Here is an 18412-nt window from a genome sequence, read left to right as displayed (position 1 = left end):
TACCATACACACATTCAGAATTTCTAATTTTATATTTTTAAACTGCTTATATAAAGTAGGTTGTAGGTGGAGAATGCTTGGATAATTTCTTCTAACAAATGACAATTTTTATACCTTTAAAGAAGTTTGACTTTCCAAAACATACTTGCCATCTGTTGACAATATAGCTATTTTGCGATATTGGCTTTGCCTATCCGAACATTGGTTTCGTATCACCTAGTCGTTTACACTTTGCTTAAATGCCCTTGAAGGACTGCATCTAATTTTCAAATTTCCCCACTGTCATCAGTGCATTCCCTATCCTAGTACTCTTATATAAGCACCTCGCATAGATAATATAATCAGTTTATCTTCACAAAGTTTAAGTCATGGATTTCTCTGAGGTGTTTTGTGTCATCCTGTAAGGGATTTCAATTTTCGTGCCTCCTTGTAGAGTTCAGTATAATTATAATTAAAAAAAAAACATTATATGTAGTATTAGCATGGGTGATGTCATGTTAATGTCATAAGTTGGAGTTGTTGGCATCTTTGTAGGTCTTTCTGCCTTAAGTCCTGCTATATCCTGATAGGATACATCCATCTCTGCAGTTCTTTTGTCATCTGTTTCTCACCTCTGCACTAAATTGTATTTTGATAATTTGTCTTGGTCTGTCAGTGTTATGTGTTACCACCTTTCATGGTGATTATCATAACTTTGTTGGAATCCTTTGTTTCTCTTGAATTTCACTGTTTCTTTAAAGATGGATTTCCACAGGTGAAATATCTTCTGTTTATATATCTTTATATTGAACACATATGTAGAGTACCAAGATAAGAGGATGAAGAAATTTCTAAATTAGATATTACCAAGAGGATTCAAGTAGGATAAGACTGCAAGACCAACGCCTAGCTTGGCAAAGCCGATGTTAAAGAAAGGCTATGTGGTCAGCAGAGCTAAATAGTATTGGAAACACAGTTGAAGTCTGGGAAAATGTTAACTTTTGAGAAGAAAAAAATTTTTTCGTGAAGATTTCCTCTAATATTTTGGAGTAACTTTATCATTTTGGAGGAAAAGTGTACATACCATGGTTGAGTATGTTAATTCAACAATATTAGGACTGTATAACACATACAATGGTGGAGTATGTTAATTCAACAATATTAGGACTGTATACCACATACAACAGTTGAATATATTAATTCAACAATATTAGGATTGTATAACACATACAACAGTTGAATATATTAATTCAACAATATTAGGATTGTATAACACATACAATGGTTGAGTGTGTTAATTCAACAATATTAGGACTGTATAACACTTACAACGGTCGAGTGTGTTAATTCAACAATATTAGGACTATAACACTTACAACGGTCGAGTGTGTTAATTCAACAATATTAGGACTGTATAACACATACAACGGTCGAGTGTGTTAATTCAACAATATTAGGACTGTATAACACATACAACGGTCGAGTGTGTTAATTCAACAATATTAGAACTGTATAACACATACAACGGTCGAGCGTGTTAATTCAACAATATTAGGACTGTATAACACATACAATGGTTGAGTGTGTTAATTCAACAATATTAGGACTGTATAACAACGGTCGAGTGTGTTAATTCAACAATATTAGAACTGTATAACACATACAACGGTTGAGTGTGTTAATTCAACAATATTAGGACTGTATAACACATAAAATGGTCGAGCGTGTTAATTCAACAATATTAGGATTGTATAACACATACAATGGTTGAGTGTGTTAATTCAACAATATTAGAACTGTATAACACATACAACGGTTGAGTGTGTTAATTCAACAATATTAGAACTGTATATCACTAACTTTATTTTAACAGTTTTTTTTTACATGAGAGTATCTAAGAATTGATGTTTTGTAATGTTGTAAAGTTGTTATTTAATAAATTTTGAAAAGAAATATGAACTATGTTTAAGTTCTGGTCTCTGTACTGTACTCCAAGGTGTTATTCCTGTAACCAGTACTCTTATATTTTTTAGACTTTTTTGACCATCCCAAAGTATATATTTATATTTGCTAAAACCTTGCGTTCCTTAGAAATACTTATTTCAGAATTTGTTTCTCACGTGAATTCTCTTTTTCTAAATGAATATTTTGAAGAACCGTATGTCGACAGGCTTTTATGATGCCACGATATGCAAGTTGGACAGTAACTAATAAATCTTAGCCTTGAAACAAGTTAGAACCAATGGTTAATATTGATTATATAGGATAATGTGTCCATCTAAAGTGGAATAAACAGTAATGTACAGTTCCTGAGAACATGTCTAGCTGATGATTTTGTTGCAGAGGGCAAAGAATTCTTATATAAAGTTTACGAAATGTAGCAAAACAAAAAACACAAACCCAGGAATTTTTTTCACAGTTTCTTTTGACTTTTTATTTTTCATTCATTATAGTATGTGCTATGCCTACCTTAAGACTACAGCAATATTCTCGTACGGGAAGATATCAGGTTAGGATATTTAGGGTTAATGAATATGTTAAACTAGGAGTTCTGAGACAGAAAACCACCAATGGAAAAGCTTTTTTGTGTGTGTATATTAGTAGATTTATTGTTTTTCAACATGTAAATCAAAGAGTCTCCTACTTATAGAAAATGTAATTAGAAGGAGAGATATTGAGCTTGACCAAAAATATGATTGAAAAATATTGTCTGTAGGCCTAATAATTATGTTTCTGCAAATTAATATTTTTACTGTTCGTGGATTTTCTGTGCTATCTTTGCAGCTATGTTACTGCTTCAGTAGAAGCAGTTGATGGAAATAAAGCATGTTGTAACTCACTGGATACATGAAATGAACTCTCTAATCCAAACTTTAAAAACATTGTATGCTGTTATTAGCACAACACACACATAACAATTATTGTTTTATTGAAAAAATGATTGTTGTATACACGATAATGATTTTAAGCAGGTAAGAGTTAAGATAAACTTAGATTAAAGGAGTCTTTTGTAATTCATTTTAAAAACCAGTTTTTCAAAACAGAATTTCTGAAATATCACAACTTGGTAACATTAGAGAAATACCATGATTTCATGCAGTCCAGGTATGAATACTGTATGAGAGGAAACAACGGAGGTTATACAATATATCCTGGTAAGATAGAATGGGACGATGTTGTTTTTTGGAACATTATAATAGCCATCTTGAAAGAGCAATAAATATACAGGTTTGTAATGCTAAAATTTGGAGTTTGATTCTCTGGACACAGCAGATTGCCCAATAAGACTTTGCTTTGAGACGACTAACCACATTCAGTCATATTTGATCTGATAACAATGCATCATGAACAGCAGTTTTTGCATTGTTATTTCTCTAGATAAAAGCTCCATTTTTAGGTGGTAATGTCCAAAATACACAATTCTCACCTGCATGCTTTCCATAATTCATCTAGTTTATGGGGACAACAGTTTTCAAGTGTCTATTTTAGCAGTCTGATTGTATAGAAATCGATAAACACTGCATTTGGCATCTTGACTGATATGTTTCATTTTTCAGTTGCTTGGGGTATGCAATGGTTGAACCAGAAGTTTTGCTAGAGGTCTTATTTTGTGAACCCAAACATTATTAGTGTTGATTTTAGATGGAAATTGTTTCTGGTTATTTTGCATGCTTGTTTCTTGTGGCGTGTGAGTGGCCTGTGAAATCCGTAGGTTCTTACATGTTGCATTTTGCTTATCATGGCTGGAACATGACTTGTTGTAAGCCTTTTTCTGGATGGTACTGGCACCCATTAGTTGTTTTCCATATGTCTGTATTTTCTAATACAATTAAGTACAAGGGATATCTTAAATTCTAAATTTGCAATTTGAATACATCTGTATGATCCTACTGTAGGATATTTTGTGTTGGAAGTGACTGTTAGACACCCTTACTAAAAGGGAACCAGTGTTTGTTTAAATCATAATACTTATGAGTGCCAAATAATGCAAATATATAACTCTGGTACATGCTAGTGCATCACAGTTTTATGTCAGCTGTAGTTGTCTTGAGATTTGCTGATTTCTGTATTAATTTTGTAATATAACATATCGTAGGTATACAGTAACAAGACGTTGTAAGCTTCTCTGTAATTATTAATTTACAGTTTATTGGGCAGTTTTGACAGTGTTAGTTTAAGTATAAAAGAGTGAAAATCAATGTTCATATATGATTGTAGATAAGAGAGAAATGTGTTTTTGTTCATTTTGCAGTGTATGGAATATTTCGGAATAAATATTTTCTACGTCACAGCTAGTCATGGAATGGTGTTTGTTCAAAAACCATTATCATTGGTTACACATTCATAAAAATACAGCAATTACATGAACTGATTAAATGAGTTAATTATAATTAACTTAGAGCCAATAAGAGAGGATTGATACATGTGGTAAATGTTTAGTATTGAGTGTGAGCACACCAACTAAGTATATTCATATAAGTATACATTTTTATTCATAAACTTGAAGTATTATTCTTGCTATGAACTGATTGAGAAAATTATACATCATTTTGTAGCGCTCAATGTAAAGCCCTTTATATGAAATCCTAAAAATAGTTTAGATATGAACACTGTGGAATCTCTTTGTCACTTTGTGGTTTACTCTCCCAAACAGTATTGAAGAGTTGTGATTTGTTCAAACTCTAGTCTACTGTAGGTGAAACACCAAATTACTTGATAAATTAGTTCTCAGATTGTTTTTGTTATTCGCTGCAATCACAAGTTTCACTGAAGAAAACAAAACTCTATGGATGAGTTATGTGATCGCCCCCCAACTCGGAGTTACTGTTGAATTTAATCCATCAATATCAACAGTGTTTATCTTGTTGAGCTTATGCTGTTAATACCTCAGGTGGTCCATAATACGATATAACACAGATATAAAAACAGTTAGCACTTAGTAAGCACAACAAAACAGCACCAAAATATAAAGTGTTGTACAATAAAAAAGTTTCCAAAATCTGAAGTTTTGAGCAGTTAGTTTTCATTGTTAGAAGTGCAGCTTATTTTTAGAAGTAAATTACTCATAATGTAAAACTGTTATTGGAACACTGTGATACTCAGTGTGGCTTAAAGTTTAGTTGTAGTGTACAGATAAATGTTTCCTCTAATTTGGAGGGCTATGAATGAAGGAGAAAATGTGTTTTTTTTTTATTGTTCTGTCTGAAGCTAATTTTTATGCATGTGGCCTTTCAGAATTTACGTTAATGCTTTTAATATAAAGCATCTAAACCACACACATACCCCTTAGGCACAAATATTTATCGTTATGAATATATTGTAGTCAACATTTGCAGGATAAAGCTATAACTTTAAATCAGTTTTGTGTTAATTTTTCAGTGTTATAAACTCTTCACACATTCCTATATTTTGATGAACTAACCTCGTATTTACATTGTAATCCAGGTTATATTCTTGTGTTCTTCTCTAGGCTTGTAAACCCGTATTCAAAACTGCACATTCGAGTTTTAAATCACAACTCTCTGATCAAGGATAGCCTTCTGGGGGATTGCTCACTAGATTTGTACAAGGTTCTTTCTCAGCACAATGGAAAATGTGAGTCTTATCCATGTTTAATGTTGGCCAGGTATTCTCATCCAAGTTTAATATTGACAATGTGTAAAAATATAAGTATTCTTGTCCAAGTTTAATATTGACAATGTGTAAAAATATAAGTATTCTTGTCCAAGTTTAATATTGACAATGTGTAAAAATATAACTATTCTTGTCCAAGTTTAATATTGACAATGTGTAAAAATATAAGTATTCTTGTCCAAATTTAATGTTGATAATGTGTGAAAATATGTGTTCTCACCCAAGTTTAATGTTGACATTGTGTGAAAATATAAGTGTTCTTGCCCAAGTTTAATGTTGATAACGTGTGAAAATATAAGTGTTCTCATCCAATTTTAATGTTGACAGTGTGTGAAAATATAAGTACAACCAAGTACAATGTTCTTGTACTTTCTCCAAGCCCGTTCCCTTGGCTGTGGTTTCGCTAGATAGTAGATAGGGACAGTGGGAATCTCGTTATGCCTTTCATGCGCGTCACTAATTAGTGATAACTAAATGTTATGTTAGTGATAATATTATGTTGTATTGATAATATGTTATGTTATACTGATAATATTATGTTGTATTGATAATATGTTATGTTATACTGATAATATTATGTTGTATTGATAATGTTATGTTATAGTGATAATGTTATGTTATAGTGATAATATTATGTTGTATTGATAATGTTATGTTATAGTGATAATATTATGTTGTATTGATAATATGTTATGTTATAGTGATAATATTATGTTGCATTGATAATGTTATGTTATAGTGATAATATTATGTTGTATTGATAATATGTTATATTATAGTGATAATATTATGTTGTATTGATATGTAATGTTATAGTGATAATATTATGCTGTATTGATAATGTTATGTTATAGTGATAATATTATGTTGTATTGATAATATGTTATGTTATATTGATATGTTGTTATAGTGATAATATTATGTTGTATTGATAATATGTTACGCTATAGTGATAATATGTTGTATTGATAATATGTTACGTTATAGTGATAATATGTTGTATTGATAATGTTATGTTATAGTGATAATAATATGTTGTATTGATAACATGTTATGCTATAGTGGTAATATTATGTTGTATTGATAATGTTATGCTATAGTGATAATATTATGTTGTATTGATATGTTATGTTATAGTGATAATATTATGTTGTATTGATAATGTTATGTTATAGTGATATGTTGTATTGGTAATATGTTATGTTATAGTGATAATATTATGTTGTATTGATAATATGTCATGTTATAGTGATAATATTATGTTGTATTGATAATATGTCATGTTATAGTGATAATATGTTGTATTGATAATGTTATGTTATAGTGATAATATTATGTTGTATTGATAACATGTTATGCTATAGTGGTAATATTATGTTGTATTGATAATGTTATGCTATAGTGATAATATTATGTTGTATTGATAATATGTTATGTTATAGTGATAATGTTATGTTGTATTGATAATATGTTATAGTGATAATATCATGTTGTATTGATAATATGTTAGTGATAATATCATGTTGTATTGATAATATGTTATGTTATAGTGATAATATTATGTTGTATTGATAATATGTTATGTTATAGTGATGATACGTTGTATTGATAATATGTTATGTTATAGTGATAATATTATGTTGTATTGATAATATGTTATGCTATAGTGATAATATTACGTTGTATTGATGATATGTTATGTTACAGTGATAATATATGTTGTATTGATGATGTTATGTTATAGTGATGATAATATGTTGTATTGATAATATGTCATGTTATAGTGGTAATATTATGTTGTATTGATAATGTTATGCTATAGTGATAATATTATGTTGTATTGATAATGTTATGCTATAGTGATAATATTATGTTGTATTGATAATATGTTATGTTATAGTGATAATGTTATGTTGTATTGATAATATGTTATGTTATAGTGATAATATCATGTTGTATTGATAATATGTTAGTGATAATATTATGTTGTATTGATGATGTTATGTTATAGTGATAATATTTTGTTGTATTGATAATATGTTATGTTATAGTGATAATATTACGTTGTATTGATAATATGTTATGTTATAGTGATAATATTATGTTGTATTGATAATATGTCATGTTATAGTGATAATATGTTGTATTGATAATATGTCATGTTATAGTGATAATATGTTGTATTGATAATGTTATGTTATAGTGATAATATTATGTTGTATTGATAACATGTTATGCTATAGTGGTAATATTATGTTGTATTGATAATGTTATGCTATAGTGATAATATTATGTTGTATTGATAATATGTTATGTTATAGTGATAATGTTATGTTGTATTGATAATATGTTATGTTATAGTGATAATATGTTGTATTGATGATGTTATGTTATAGTGATAATATTATGTTGTATTGATAATATGTTATGCTATAGTGGTAATATTATGTTGTATTGATAATGTTATGCTATAGTGATAATATTATGTTGTATTGATATGTTATGTTATAGTGATAATATTGTTGTATTGATAACGTTATGCTATAGTGATAATATTATGTTGTATTGATATGTTATGTTATAGTGATAATATTGTTGTATTGATATGTTATGTTATAGTGATAATATTATGTTGTATTGATAATATGTTATGTTATAGTGATAATATGTTGTATTGATAATGTTATGTTATAGTGGTAATATTATGTTGTATTGATAACATGTTATGCTATAGTGGTAATATTATGTTGTATTGATAATATGTTATGCTATAGTGATAATATTATGTTGTATTGATATATTATGTTATAGTGATAATATTGTTGTATTGATAACGTTATGCTATAGTGATAATATTATGTTGTATTGATATGTTATGTTATAGTGATAATATTATGTTGTATTGATAATATGTTATGTTATAGTGATAATATGTTGTATTGATAATGTTATGCTATAGTGATAATATTATGTTGTATTGATAATATGTTATGTTATAGTGATAATATTATGTTGTATTGATAATATGTCATGTTATAGTGATAATATGTTGTATTGATAATATGTCATGTTATAGTGATAATATGTTGTATTGATAATGTTATGTTATAGTGATAATATGTTGTATTGATAATGTTATGTTATAGTGATAATATTATGTTGTATTGATAACATGTTATGTTATAGTGATAATATTATGTTGTATTGATAATGTTATGCTATAGTGATAATATTATGTTGTATTGATATGTTATGTTATAGTGATAATGTTATGTTGTATTGATAATATGTTATGTTATAGTGATAATATGTTGTATTGATGATGTTATGTTATAGTGATAATATTATGTTGTATTGATAATATGTTATGCTATAGTGGTAATATTATGTTGTATTGATAATGTTATGCGTTATAGTGATGATAATATGTTGTATTGATATGTTATGTTATAGTGATAATATTGTTGTATTGATAACATTATGCTATAGTGATAATATTATGTCGTATTGATATGTTATGTTATAGTGATAATATTGTTGTATTGATATGTTATGTTATAGTGATAATATTATGTTGTATTGATAATATGTTATGTTATAGTGATAATATTATGTTGTATTGATAATATGTTATGTTATAGTGATAATATTATGTTGTATTGATAATATGTCATGTTATAGTGATAATATTATGTTGTATTGATAATATGTCATGTTATAGTGATAATATGTTGTATTGATAATGTTATGTTATAGTGATAATATTATGTTGTATTGATAACATGTTATGCTATAGTGGTAATATTATGTTGTATTGATAATGTTATGCTATAGTGATAATATTATGTTGTATTGATAATATGTTATGTTATAGTGATAATATTATGTTGTATTGATAATATGTTATGTTATAGTGATAATATTATGTTGTATTGATAATATGTTATAGTGATAATATTATGTTGTATTGATATGTTATGTTATAGTGATAATGTTATGTTGTATTGATAATATGTTACAGTGATATGTTGTTTTTGATATGTTATGTTACAGTGATAATATGTTGTATCGATGATGTTATGTTATAGTGATAATATTATGTTGTATTGATAATATGTTATGTTATAGTGATAATATGTTGTATTGATGATGTTATGTTATAGTGATAATATGTTGTATTGATAATATGTCATGTTATAGTGATAATATTATGTTGTATTGATAAATGTTATGTTATAGTGATAATATTATGTTGTATTGATAATATGTTATGCCATAGTGATATATATGTTGTATTGATAATATGTCATGTTATAGTGATAATATGTTGTATTGATAATGTTATGCTTTTGTGATAATATTATGTTGTATTGATAATATGTTATGTTATAGTGATAATATGTTGTATTGATGATGTTATGTTATAGTGATAATATTATGTTGTATTGATAATATGTTATGCTATAGTGGTAATATTATGTTATATTGATAATGTTATGCTATAGTGATAATATTATGTTGTATTGATATGTTATGTTATAGTGATAATATTGTTGTATTGATAACGTTATGCTATAGTGATAATATTATGTTGTATTGATATGTTATGTTATAGTGATAATATTGTTGTATTGATATGTTATGTTGTATTGATAATATGTTACAGTGATAATGTTATGTTGTATTGATAATATGTTATAGTGATAATATTATGTTGTTTTTGATATGTTATGTTATAGTGATAATATTATGTTGTTTTTGATATGTTATGTTACAGTGATAATATGTTGTATCGATGATGTTATGTTATAGTGATAATATTATGTTGTATTGATAATATGTTATGTTATAGTGATAATATTATGTTGTATTGATAATATGTTATGTTATAGTGGTAATATTATGTTGTATTGATAATGTTATGCTATAGTGATAATATTATGTTGTATTGATATGTTATGTTGTATTGATAATGTTATGTTATAGTGATAATATTATGTTGTATTGATAATGTTATGTTATAGTGATAATATTATGTTGTATTGATAACATGTTATGCTATAGTGGTAATATTATGTTGTATTGATAATGTTATGCTATAGTGATAATATTATGTTGTATTGATAATATGTTATGTTATAGTGATAATATTATGTTGTATTGATAATATGTTATGTTATAGTGATAATGTTATGTTGTATTGATAATATGTTATAGTGATAATATTATGTTGTATTGATATGTTATGTTATAGTGATAATGTTATGTTGTATTGATAATATGTTATAGTGATAATATCATGTTGTATTGATAATATGTTATGTTATAGTGATAATATTATGTTGTATTGATAATATGTTATGTTATAGTGATAATATGTTGTATTGATGATGTTATGTTATAGTGATAATATTTTGTTGTATTGATAATATGTTATGTTATAGTGATAATATTATGTTGTATTGATAATATGTTATGTTATAGTGATAATTTTATGTTGTATTGATAATATGTCATGTTATAGTGATAATATGTTGTATTGATAATATGTCATGTTATAGTGATAATATGTTGTATTGATAATGTTATGTTATAGTGATAATATTATGTTGTATTGATAACATGTTATGCTATAGTGGTAATATTATGTTGTATTGACAATGTTATGCTTTTGTGATAATATTATGTTGTATTGATAATATGTTATGTTATAGTGATAATATGTTGTATTGATGATGTTGTGTTATAGTGATAATATTATGTTTTATTGATAATATGTTATGCTATAGTGATAATATTATGTTGTATTGATAATGTTATGCTATAGTGATAATATTATGTTGTATTGATATGTTATGTTATAGTGATAATATTGTTGTATTGATATGTTATGTTATAGTGATAATATTATGTTGTATTGATAATATGTTATGTTATAGTGATAATATGTTGTATTGATAATGTTATGCTATAGTGATAATATTATGTTGTATTGATAATATGTTATGTTATAGTGATAATGTTATGTTGTATTGATAATATGTTAGTGATAATATTATGTTGTATTGATAATATGTTATGTTATAGTGATAATGTTATGTTGTATTGATAATATGTTATAGTGATAATATTATGTTGTTTTTGATATGTTATGTTATAGTGATAATATTATGTTGTTTTTGATATGTTATGTTACAGTGATAATATGTTGTATCGATGATGTTATGTTATAGTGATAATATTATGTTGTATTGATCATGTTATGTTATAGTGATAATATTATGTTGTATTGACAATATGTTATGCTATAGTGGTAATATCATGTTGTATTGATAATGTTATGCTATAGTGATAATATTATGTTGTATTGATATGTTATGTTGTATTGATAATGTTATGTTATAGTGATAATATTATGTTGTATTGATAATGTTATGTTATAGTGATAATATTATGTTGTATTGATAACATGTTATGCTATAGTGGTAATATTATGTTGTATTGATAATGTTATGCTATAGTGATAATATTATGTTGTATTGATAATATGTTATGTTATAGTGATAATATTATGTTGTATTGATAATATGTTATGTTATAGTGATAATGTTATGTTGTATTGATAATATGTTATAGTGATAATATTATGTTGTATTGATATGTTATGTTATAGTGATAATGTTATGTTGTATTGATGATATATGCCATAGTGATAATATCATGTTTTATTGATAATATGTTATGTTATAGTGATAATATTATGTTGTATTGATAATATGTTATGCCATATAGTGATAATATGTTGTATTGATGATGTTATGTTATAGTGATAATATTTTGTTGTATTGATAATATGTTATGTTAAAGTGATAATATTATGTTGTATTGATAATATGTTATGTTATAGTGATAATTTTATGTTGTATTGATAATATGTCATGTTATAGTGATAATATGTTGTATTGATAATATGTCATGTTATAGTGATAATATGTTGTATTGATAATGTTATGTTATAGTGATAATATTATGTTGTATTGATAACATGTTATGCTATAGTGGTAATATTATGTTGTATTGACAATGTTATGCTTTTGTGATAATATTATGTTGTATTGATAATATGTTATGTTATAGTGATATGTTGTATTGATGATGTTATGTTATAGTGATAATATTATGTTTTATTGATAATATGTTATGCTATAGTGATAATATTATGTTGTATTGATAATGTTATGCTATAGTGATAATATTATGTTATAGTGATAATGTTGTTGTATTGATAATGTTATGCTATAGTGATAATATTATGTTGTATTGATATGTTATGTTATAGTGATAATATTGTTGTATTGATATGTTATGTTATAGTGATAATATTATGTTGTATTGATAAATGTTATGTTATAGTGATAAATATGTTGTACTGATAATGTTATGTTATAGTGATAATATTATGTTGTATTGATAATATGTTATGTTATAGTGATAATGTTATGTTGTATTGATAAATATGTTATAGTGATAATATTATGTTGTATTGATAATATGTTATGTTATAGTGATAATGTTATGTTGTATTGATAATATGTTATAGTGATAATATTATGTTGTATTGATATATTATGTTATAGTGATAATATTGTTGTATTGATAATGTTATGCTATAGTGATAATATTATGTTGTATTGATATGTTATGTTATAGTGATAATATTGTTGTATTGATATGTTATGTTATAGTGATAATATTATGTTGTATTGATAATATGTTATGTTATAGTGATAATATGTTGTATTGATAATGTTATGCTATAGTGATAATATTATGTTGTATTGATAATATGTTATGTTATAGTGATAATGTTATGTTGTATTGATAATATGTTATAGTGATAATATTATGTTGTATTGATAATATGTTATGTTATAGTGATAATGTTATGTTGTATTGATAATATGTTATAGTGATAATATTATGTTGTTTTTGATATGTTATGTTACAGTGATAATATGTTGTATCGATGATGTTATGTTATAGTGATAATATTATGTTGTATTGATCATGTTATGCTATAGTGGTAATATTATGTTGTATTGATAATGTTATGCTATAGTGATAATATTATGTTGTATTGATATGTTATGTTGTATTGATAATGTTATGTTATAGTGATAATATTATGTTGTATTGATAATGTTAGTGATATTGTTGTATTGATAATGTTATGTTATAGTGATAATGTTATGTTGTATTGATAATGTTATGTTATAGTGATAATGTTATGTTGTATTGATAATGTTATGTTATAGTGATAATATTATGTTGTATTGATAATATGTTATGTTATAGTGATAATGTTATGTTGTATTGATAATATGTTATAGTGATAATATTATGTTGTATTGATAATATGTTATGTTATAGTGATAATGTTATGTTGTATTGATAATATGTTATAGTGATAATATTATGTTGTTTTTGATATGTTATGTTACAGTGATAATATGTTGTATCGATGATGTTATGTTATAGTGATAATATTATGTTGTATTGATCATGTTATGCTATAGTGGTAATATTATGTTGTATTGATAATGTTATGCTATAGTGATAATATTATGTTGTATTGATATGTTATGTTGTATTGATAATGTTATGTTATAGTGATAATATTATGTTGTATTGATAATGTTATGTTGTATTGATAATGTTATGTTATAGTGATAATGTTATGTTGTATTGATAATGTTATGTTATAGTGATAATGTTATGTTGTATTGATAATGTTATGTTATAGTGATAATATTATGTTGTATTATTCATATTGTTATTGTGATAATGTTATATTGTAATAGTGGTATTGCTATGTTGTATTGACAAGATTTTTATGTTATAGTAATATTTTTGTTATATTGTTATAGTGATAATATTATATTGTTATGTTGTATTGATAATATTGTTACCTTATTATTATTGTGATAATTATGTTATGGTCCATTGTTATATTTATATTGTTGATTTATTCATAATATTGTTATGTTGTATTGATAATATTGTTATGAGTCTAAAGCTTTCAACTGAGGAGGAACTTTGCTGAGATTTAATGTGTTTTTTTACAAATAAAAAACGGAGTTCAGCTGTGAAGACGTTTTCGATAATGAAATAATGACATGAACAAAAACTGATTCAAAATAAAAATTTACATCCTGTCAGACTTTTATATTTCCAGCTTCTCTATTAATGGAATGTTTCTTTAGAATATTACAGATATATAAACACAACTTTGTTTTTCTACAAAGTAAGTGTGTTTTCCCTTTTGAGTGATAAAAGGGTAAAAAGCTTTATCCATGAGCCAACTCTGTTCCTTAACCATCTCACAATGGGTAGGTCAAAGTGCACATATCATGACCTTTTACATTTACCTTCAACATTTAATTATACTACTTATTATCAATCTGTGTGATTCCACTTGGCATTGAAATTACTTTAAGAAATCCTTAATTATTCATTAATGTGAGGACTCCCCCTTCTCTAACTTCTGTACCAACCCTTTCAGAAGTATGGAATTTAATGTACTATATCATAAATATTACTCGGGTGAAGTCTAATGTTTACTGTCTTCAATCTTATTTATTTACAAAGCTATAGACAAGAAAACTAGATCCACTTGTGACATCCTCCTTCACAATTTACTGATAACTCTGTCTCATGTTTTGTACCATATTATCTTTAACCAATAGAAATTCAAAGTTTTAATGTATTAAATGATGTATACTCTGTTGTATTGTTTTCTGTGGAGTTTTTTGTCAGTTGATCTTGTGATGTGCAGACCGAGCAGTTAAGGGTATTAGTTAAGCCTCTCTTGTCTTAGTTATAAAGCCAGTTAAATATAATAGTTATAGGACATTGTTTTGCATATGTTGTTACTCTGTGCTCTTTTTTTAATATAATGCTGGTACTGGAATGCTAAATCATTTTTATTTACCTTAAGTAATGCTCCTAAGAAGACAGAATAACAACATTGTTATTGGTAACAATTAAATAATATAGAGGAAGAACATGAAGTGCAGAACAAACAATTTCTTGCTATTTTATAACACTTGCAAACAAAACTTTGTTCTATATTTCTTGTTTTTCATGTATATTATTTATTGTTATAAAAAGTAATTAAAATGTTGAAGTTAAAAACTTCTTATGTTAGATTAGGAAAGATAATGAAAAACATTTCTTCACATGGAATGCTTTTGAACGGCTCGTACCTTACGTTATTTAATATGGTAACATAAGCTTTGCATCAACCAAGTGATTTACAACTTGTGTGGTTTGATTATTATTTAGACATGGTTCAAAGACCATGAAAATAAGTGTGAACAGATGTAGACATTACAAGCCTTAAGCTATTTATGATAAACAGTTTGTTGTTGTGTGTTATGACCTGAAGCCATGCTAGAAAGAGAAAAGTTATTTATATTCATTTTTTTTTAGGTAATTACAAGATCAGTCATATTAATGGAGTTTGTATAGAGATAGAGTAGGGGAGATGGCAGATAAAATATTAAGTTTTAGTGAAAAAAAGCATTTAATATATAGGTATGAAGTTTTAGAAATTATGCTACTCAAATATCGAAATGTTCAGATGAAGAAAAGTGTTTTTAATTGTAGCACGAAAACCACCTTGCACTTGGAACAGTGAACACTCTGACTCCATATTTTCAAAGACAAATTTTTAGTAAAAATACAAAATTGGAAAATATTGTGCTTTTTGTACAAAAAAATTTTGTGAAGATAGACAAAAACATATTAAAGGTTATAGCATGGAAACTGATGGTTACGAGGTTGGTCAAATTGAATGATCCCGTACGAAAAAAGGTAATTACTGAAACTATTGTTCCATTAGAAGCAGTGTTTAGCTTGCTATAATAATTTGTCATTTACTTTACTTTCTTGTCTTGCCTTGATGTTTACATTACAATGTTCTCCATAGCTTGAGATTTTTCTCTAAAGTAAACTTATTCAAAATATTTAAAACTGTTTTTAAACCAGTGGACAAGTTACCAATGCCCATGGAGCTTAATGTTGCTGGAAAAGTTGGCCGAAGTTCAAGTTTTGTTGTCACAATTTTAGACGGAGTACAAATAGAGATGATTCGGTATCCACCAAGGAACTTTTCAGATACTTCCAATGCAAGTAAGTATTTGTATTATGGTTGTTTCACAGTAATCACACATATTATACCACCTTTTTTTTCTCCTAACTTGCTTAGTGGTAACAAGCTAGGATTAGTTGTACATCTTATATGCTCAACTACTTACATTTTGAAGAAATATTGTACTCTAAAAGAAATACATAAATTTTCTGGGGAAAACAAGTATGATGGTTGTTGAAATTTGAATGTAAATAAATATGGTGTTTAAACTTTACTAATAGTATGGAGCTGTAAATTATTGTTTGTTTACAGCAATGAATGCATCATGACTTTGTGGTTATCATTTATTACATTGTGTTACAGGTGCTCACCCTTCTGTAACTTTGCAAATTAATGGAAGTCTTCCTCAGAGTGGAGCTCAGTCATCCAGCCCATCCACCAGTGGAGGAAGCAGTCATTTAAGTCGGCAACACACTGGGCCTCGCAACCGTCCATGGAAACCAGGAGTTTTTAATCCAGTCTCTACGGCAACAAGAACAAACTCTTCCAATACAAGTTCAGACAGCACTTCTGGTACATCAAATAACCTGAACAGACAGTTGAGAGATCCAAGACTACAGTCCTTACCCACCTCATTAACGAATTTTAATCTCTCAGGCCAGTCTGGTGGTGCAGGTGAGAAAAATATCTTGCACATTATTGATAGAGTTTAGTCAAACTGGACTTTTGTTACCAGTGGTGAGCCTCAAGGGTCAGTGCTTAGACTGTTTTTTTTTTTTAATTTTACACTGTTGATATTGATAGAGGCATAATTAGTAACACTTGTTGAGGTTGTTAGACTCGTGTACTAAGGACACTGAGGCATTAGAGAAAGATCAGATAGACTTCTAAGTTGGACATATACTTGGTAAATGACCTTTAACCTTCTTTATAATGGTGGCATTATTTCAGCCACTTTTGCAGTTTGCATTTTAATAATTAATGATTGGAAATAAAACTATGTTTGAAACAGACACCTTAAGCATAAAACATGATAAATATTCAATGTGTCATGTGCATATTAACAAAGTACAAGGTTTTAATAATATCTTCTGTTTGTTCATTTTGCTGAAAATGTGCAATGAAGTATTGTGTGTGTGTGTGTGTGCGTATATATATATATACACACACACATACAGAGAAGGAGAGAGAGTTTTCATTTTCCTAAATCATATTGATAAAGGCTATAAGACAACTTTGGTAATTCTTTTAGAAGTGATGTACAGCTGTTTCAAAATAACCTGTGCTGATGTCTGATGCACGCTTAGGTAAATTCCACTGTTTCAAGTAATGAGTGAGAGATAAAGTAACTTCAACACAAAATAATAAAACTAATTTATTACTTTTACATAGTAATAACAAATGAAAGCCCCTCCCCACCGTTGGCACAGCAGTATGTCTGTGAACTTGCAACACTGAAACCCATGGTGGGCACAGTAGAGACAGCCATTTTTGTAGCTTTGTGCTTAACTACAAAGAAACAAAAGCCATGATTTAGTTAGTTCACATGAAGTCACTCAACAGTTCTGATATAAGAAGTAAGAATTTTAAAATTTCTTTTCTTTCTTAAACAGACCGTAAGCTTTATGACAGATTCTGAAGAAGATA

At 26.7% G+C, this 18412-nt stretch overlaps 1 protein-coding gene across 5 annotated transcripts in view; it reads left to right on the top strand.

Moving 5' to 3' along the window:
* LOC143258704 (E3 ubiquitin-protein ligase Su(dx)-like) overlaps nt 1-18412 on the top strand; it is a 53202-nt gene that overhangs the window by 8010 nt on the left and 26780 nt on the right. For all 5 annotated transcript variants that reach the window (XM_076518162.1, XM_076518151.1, XM_076518144.1 and 2 more), the window contains 3 exons: nt 5450-5574; nt 16663-16806; nt 17129-17440. In XM_076518162.1, coding sequence (XP_076374277.1) covers nt 5450-5574; nt 16663-16806; nt 17129-17440 — 581 coding nt within the window. The remainder of the gene's footprint in view (nt 1-5449; nt 5575-16662; nt 16807-17128; nt 17441-18412) is intronic.

This window comes from Tachypleus tridentatus, chromosome 1 (genome assembly GCF_004210375.1).
Source record: "Tachypleus tridentatus isolate NWPU-2018 chromosome 1, ASM421037v1, whole genome shotgun sequence".
NCBI lineage: Eukaryota > Metazoa > Arthropoda > Merostomata > Xiphosura > Limulidae > Tachypleus > Tachypleus tridentatus.
The sequence above is the reverse complement of the archived record's forward strand: the minus strand, read 5'-3'. Positions and strand labels throughout refer to the sequence as shown.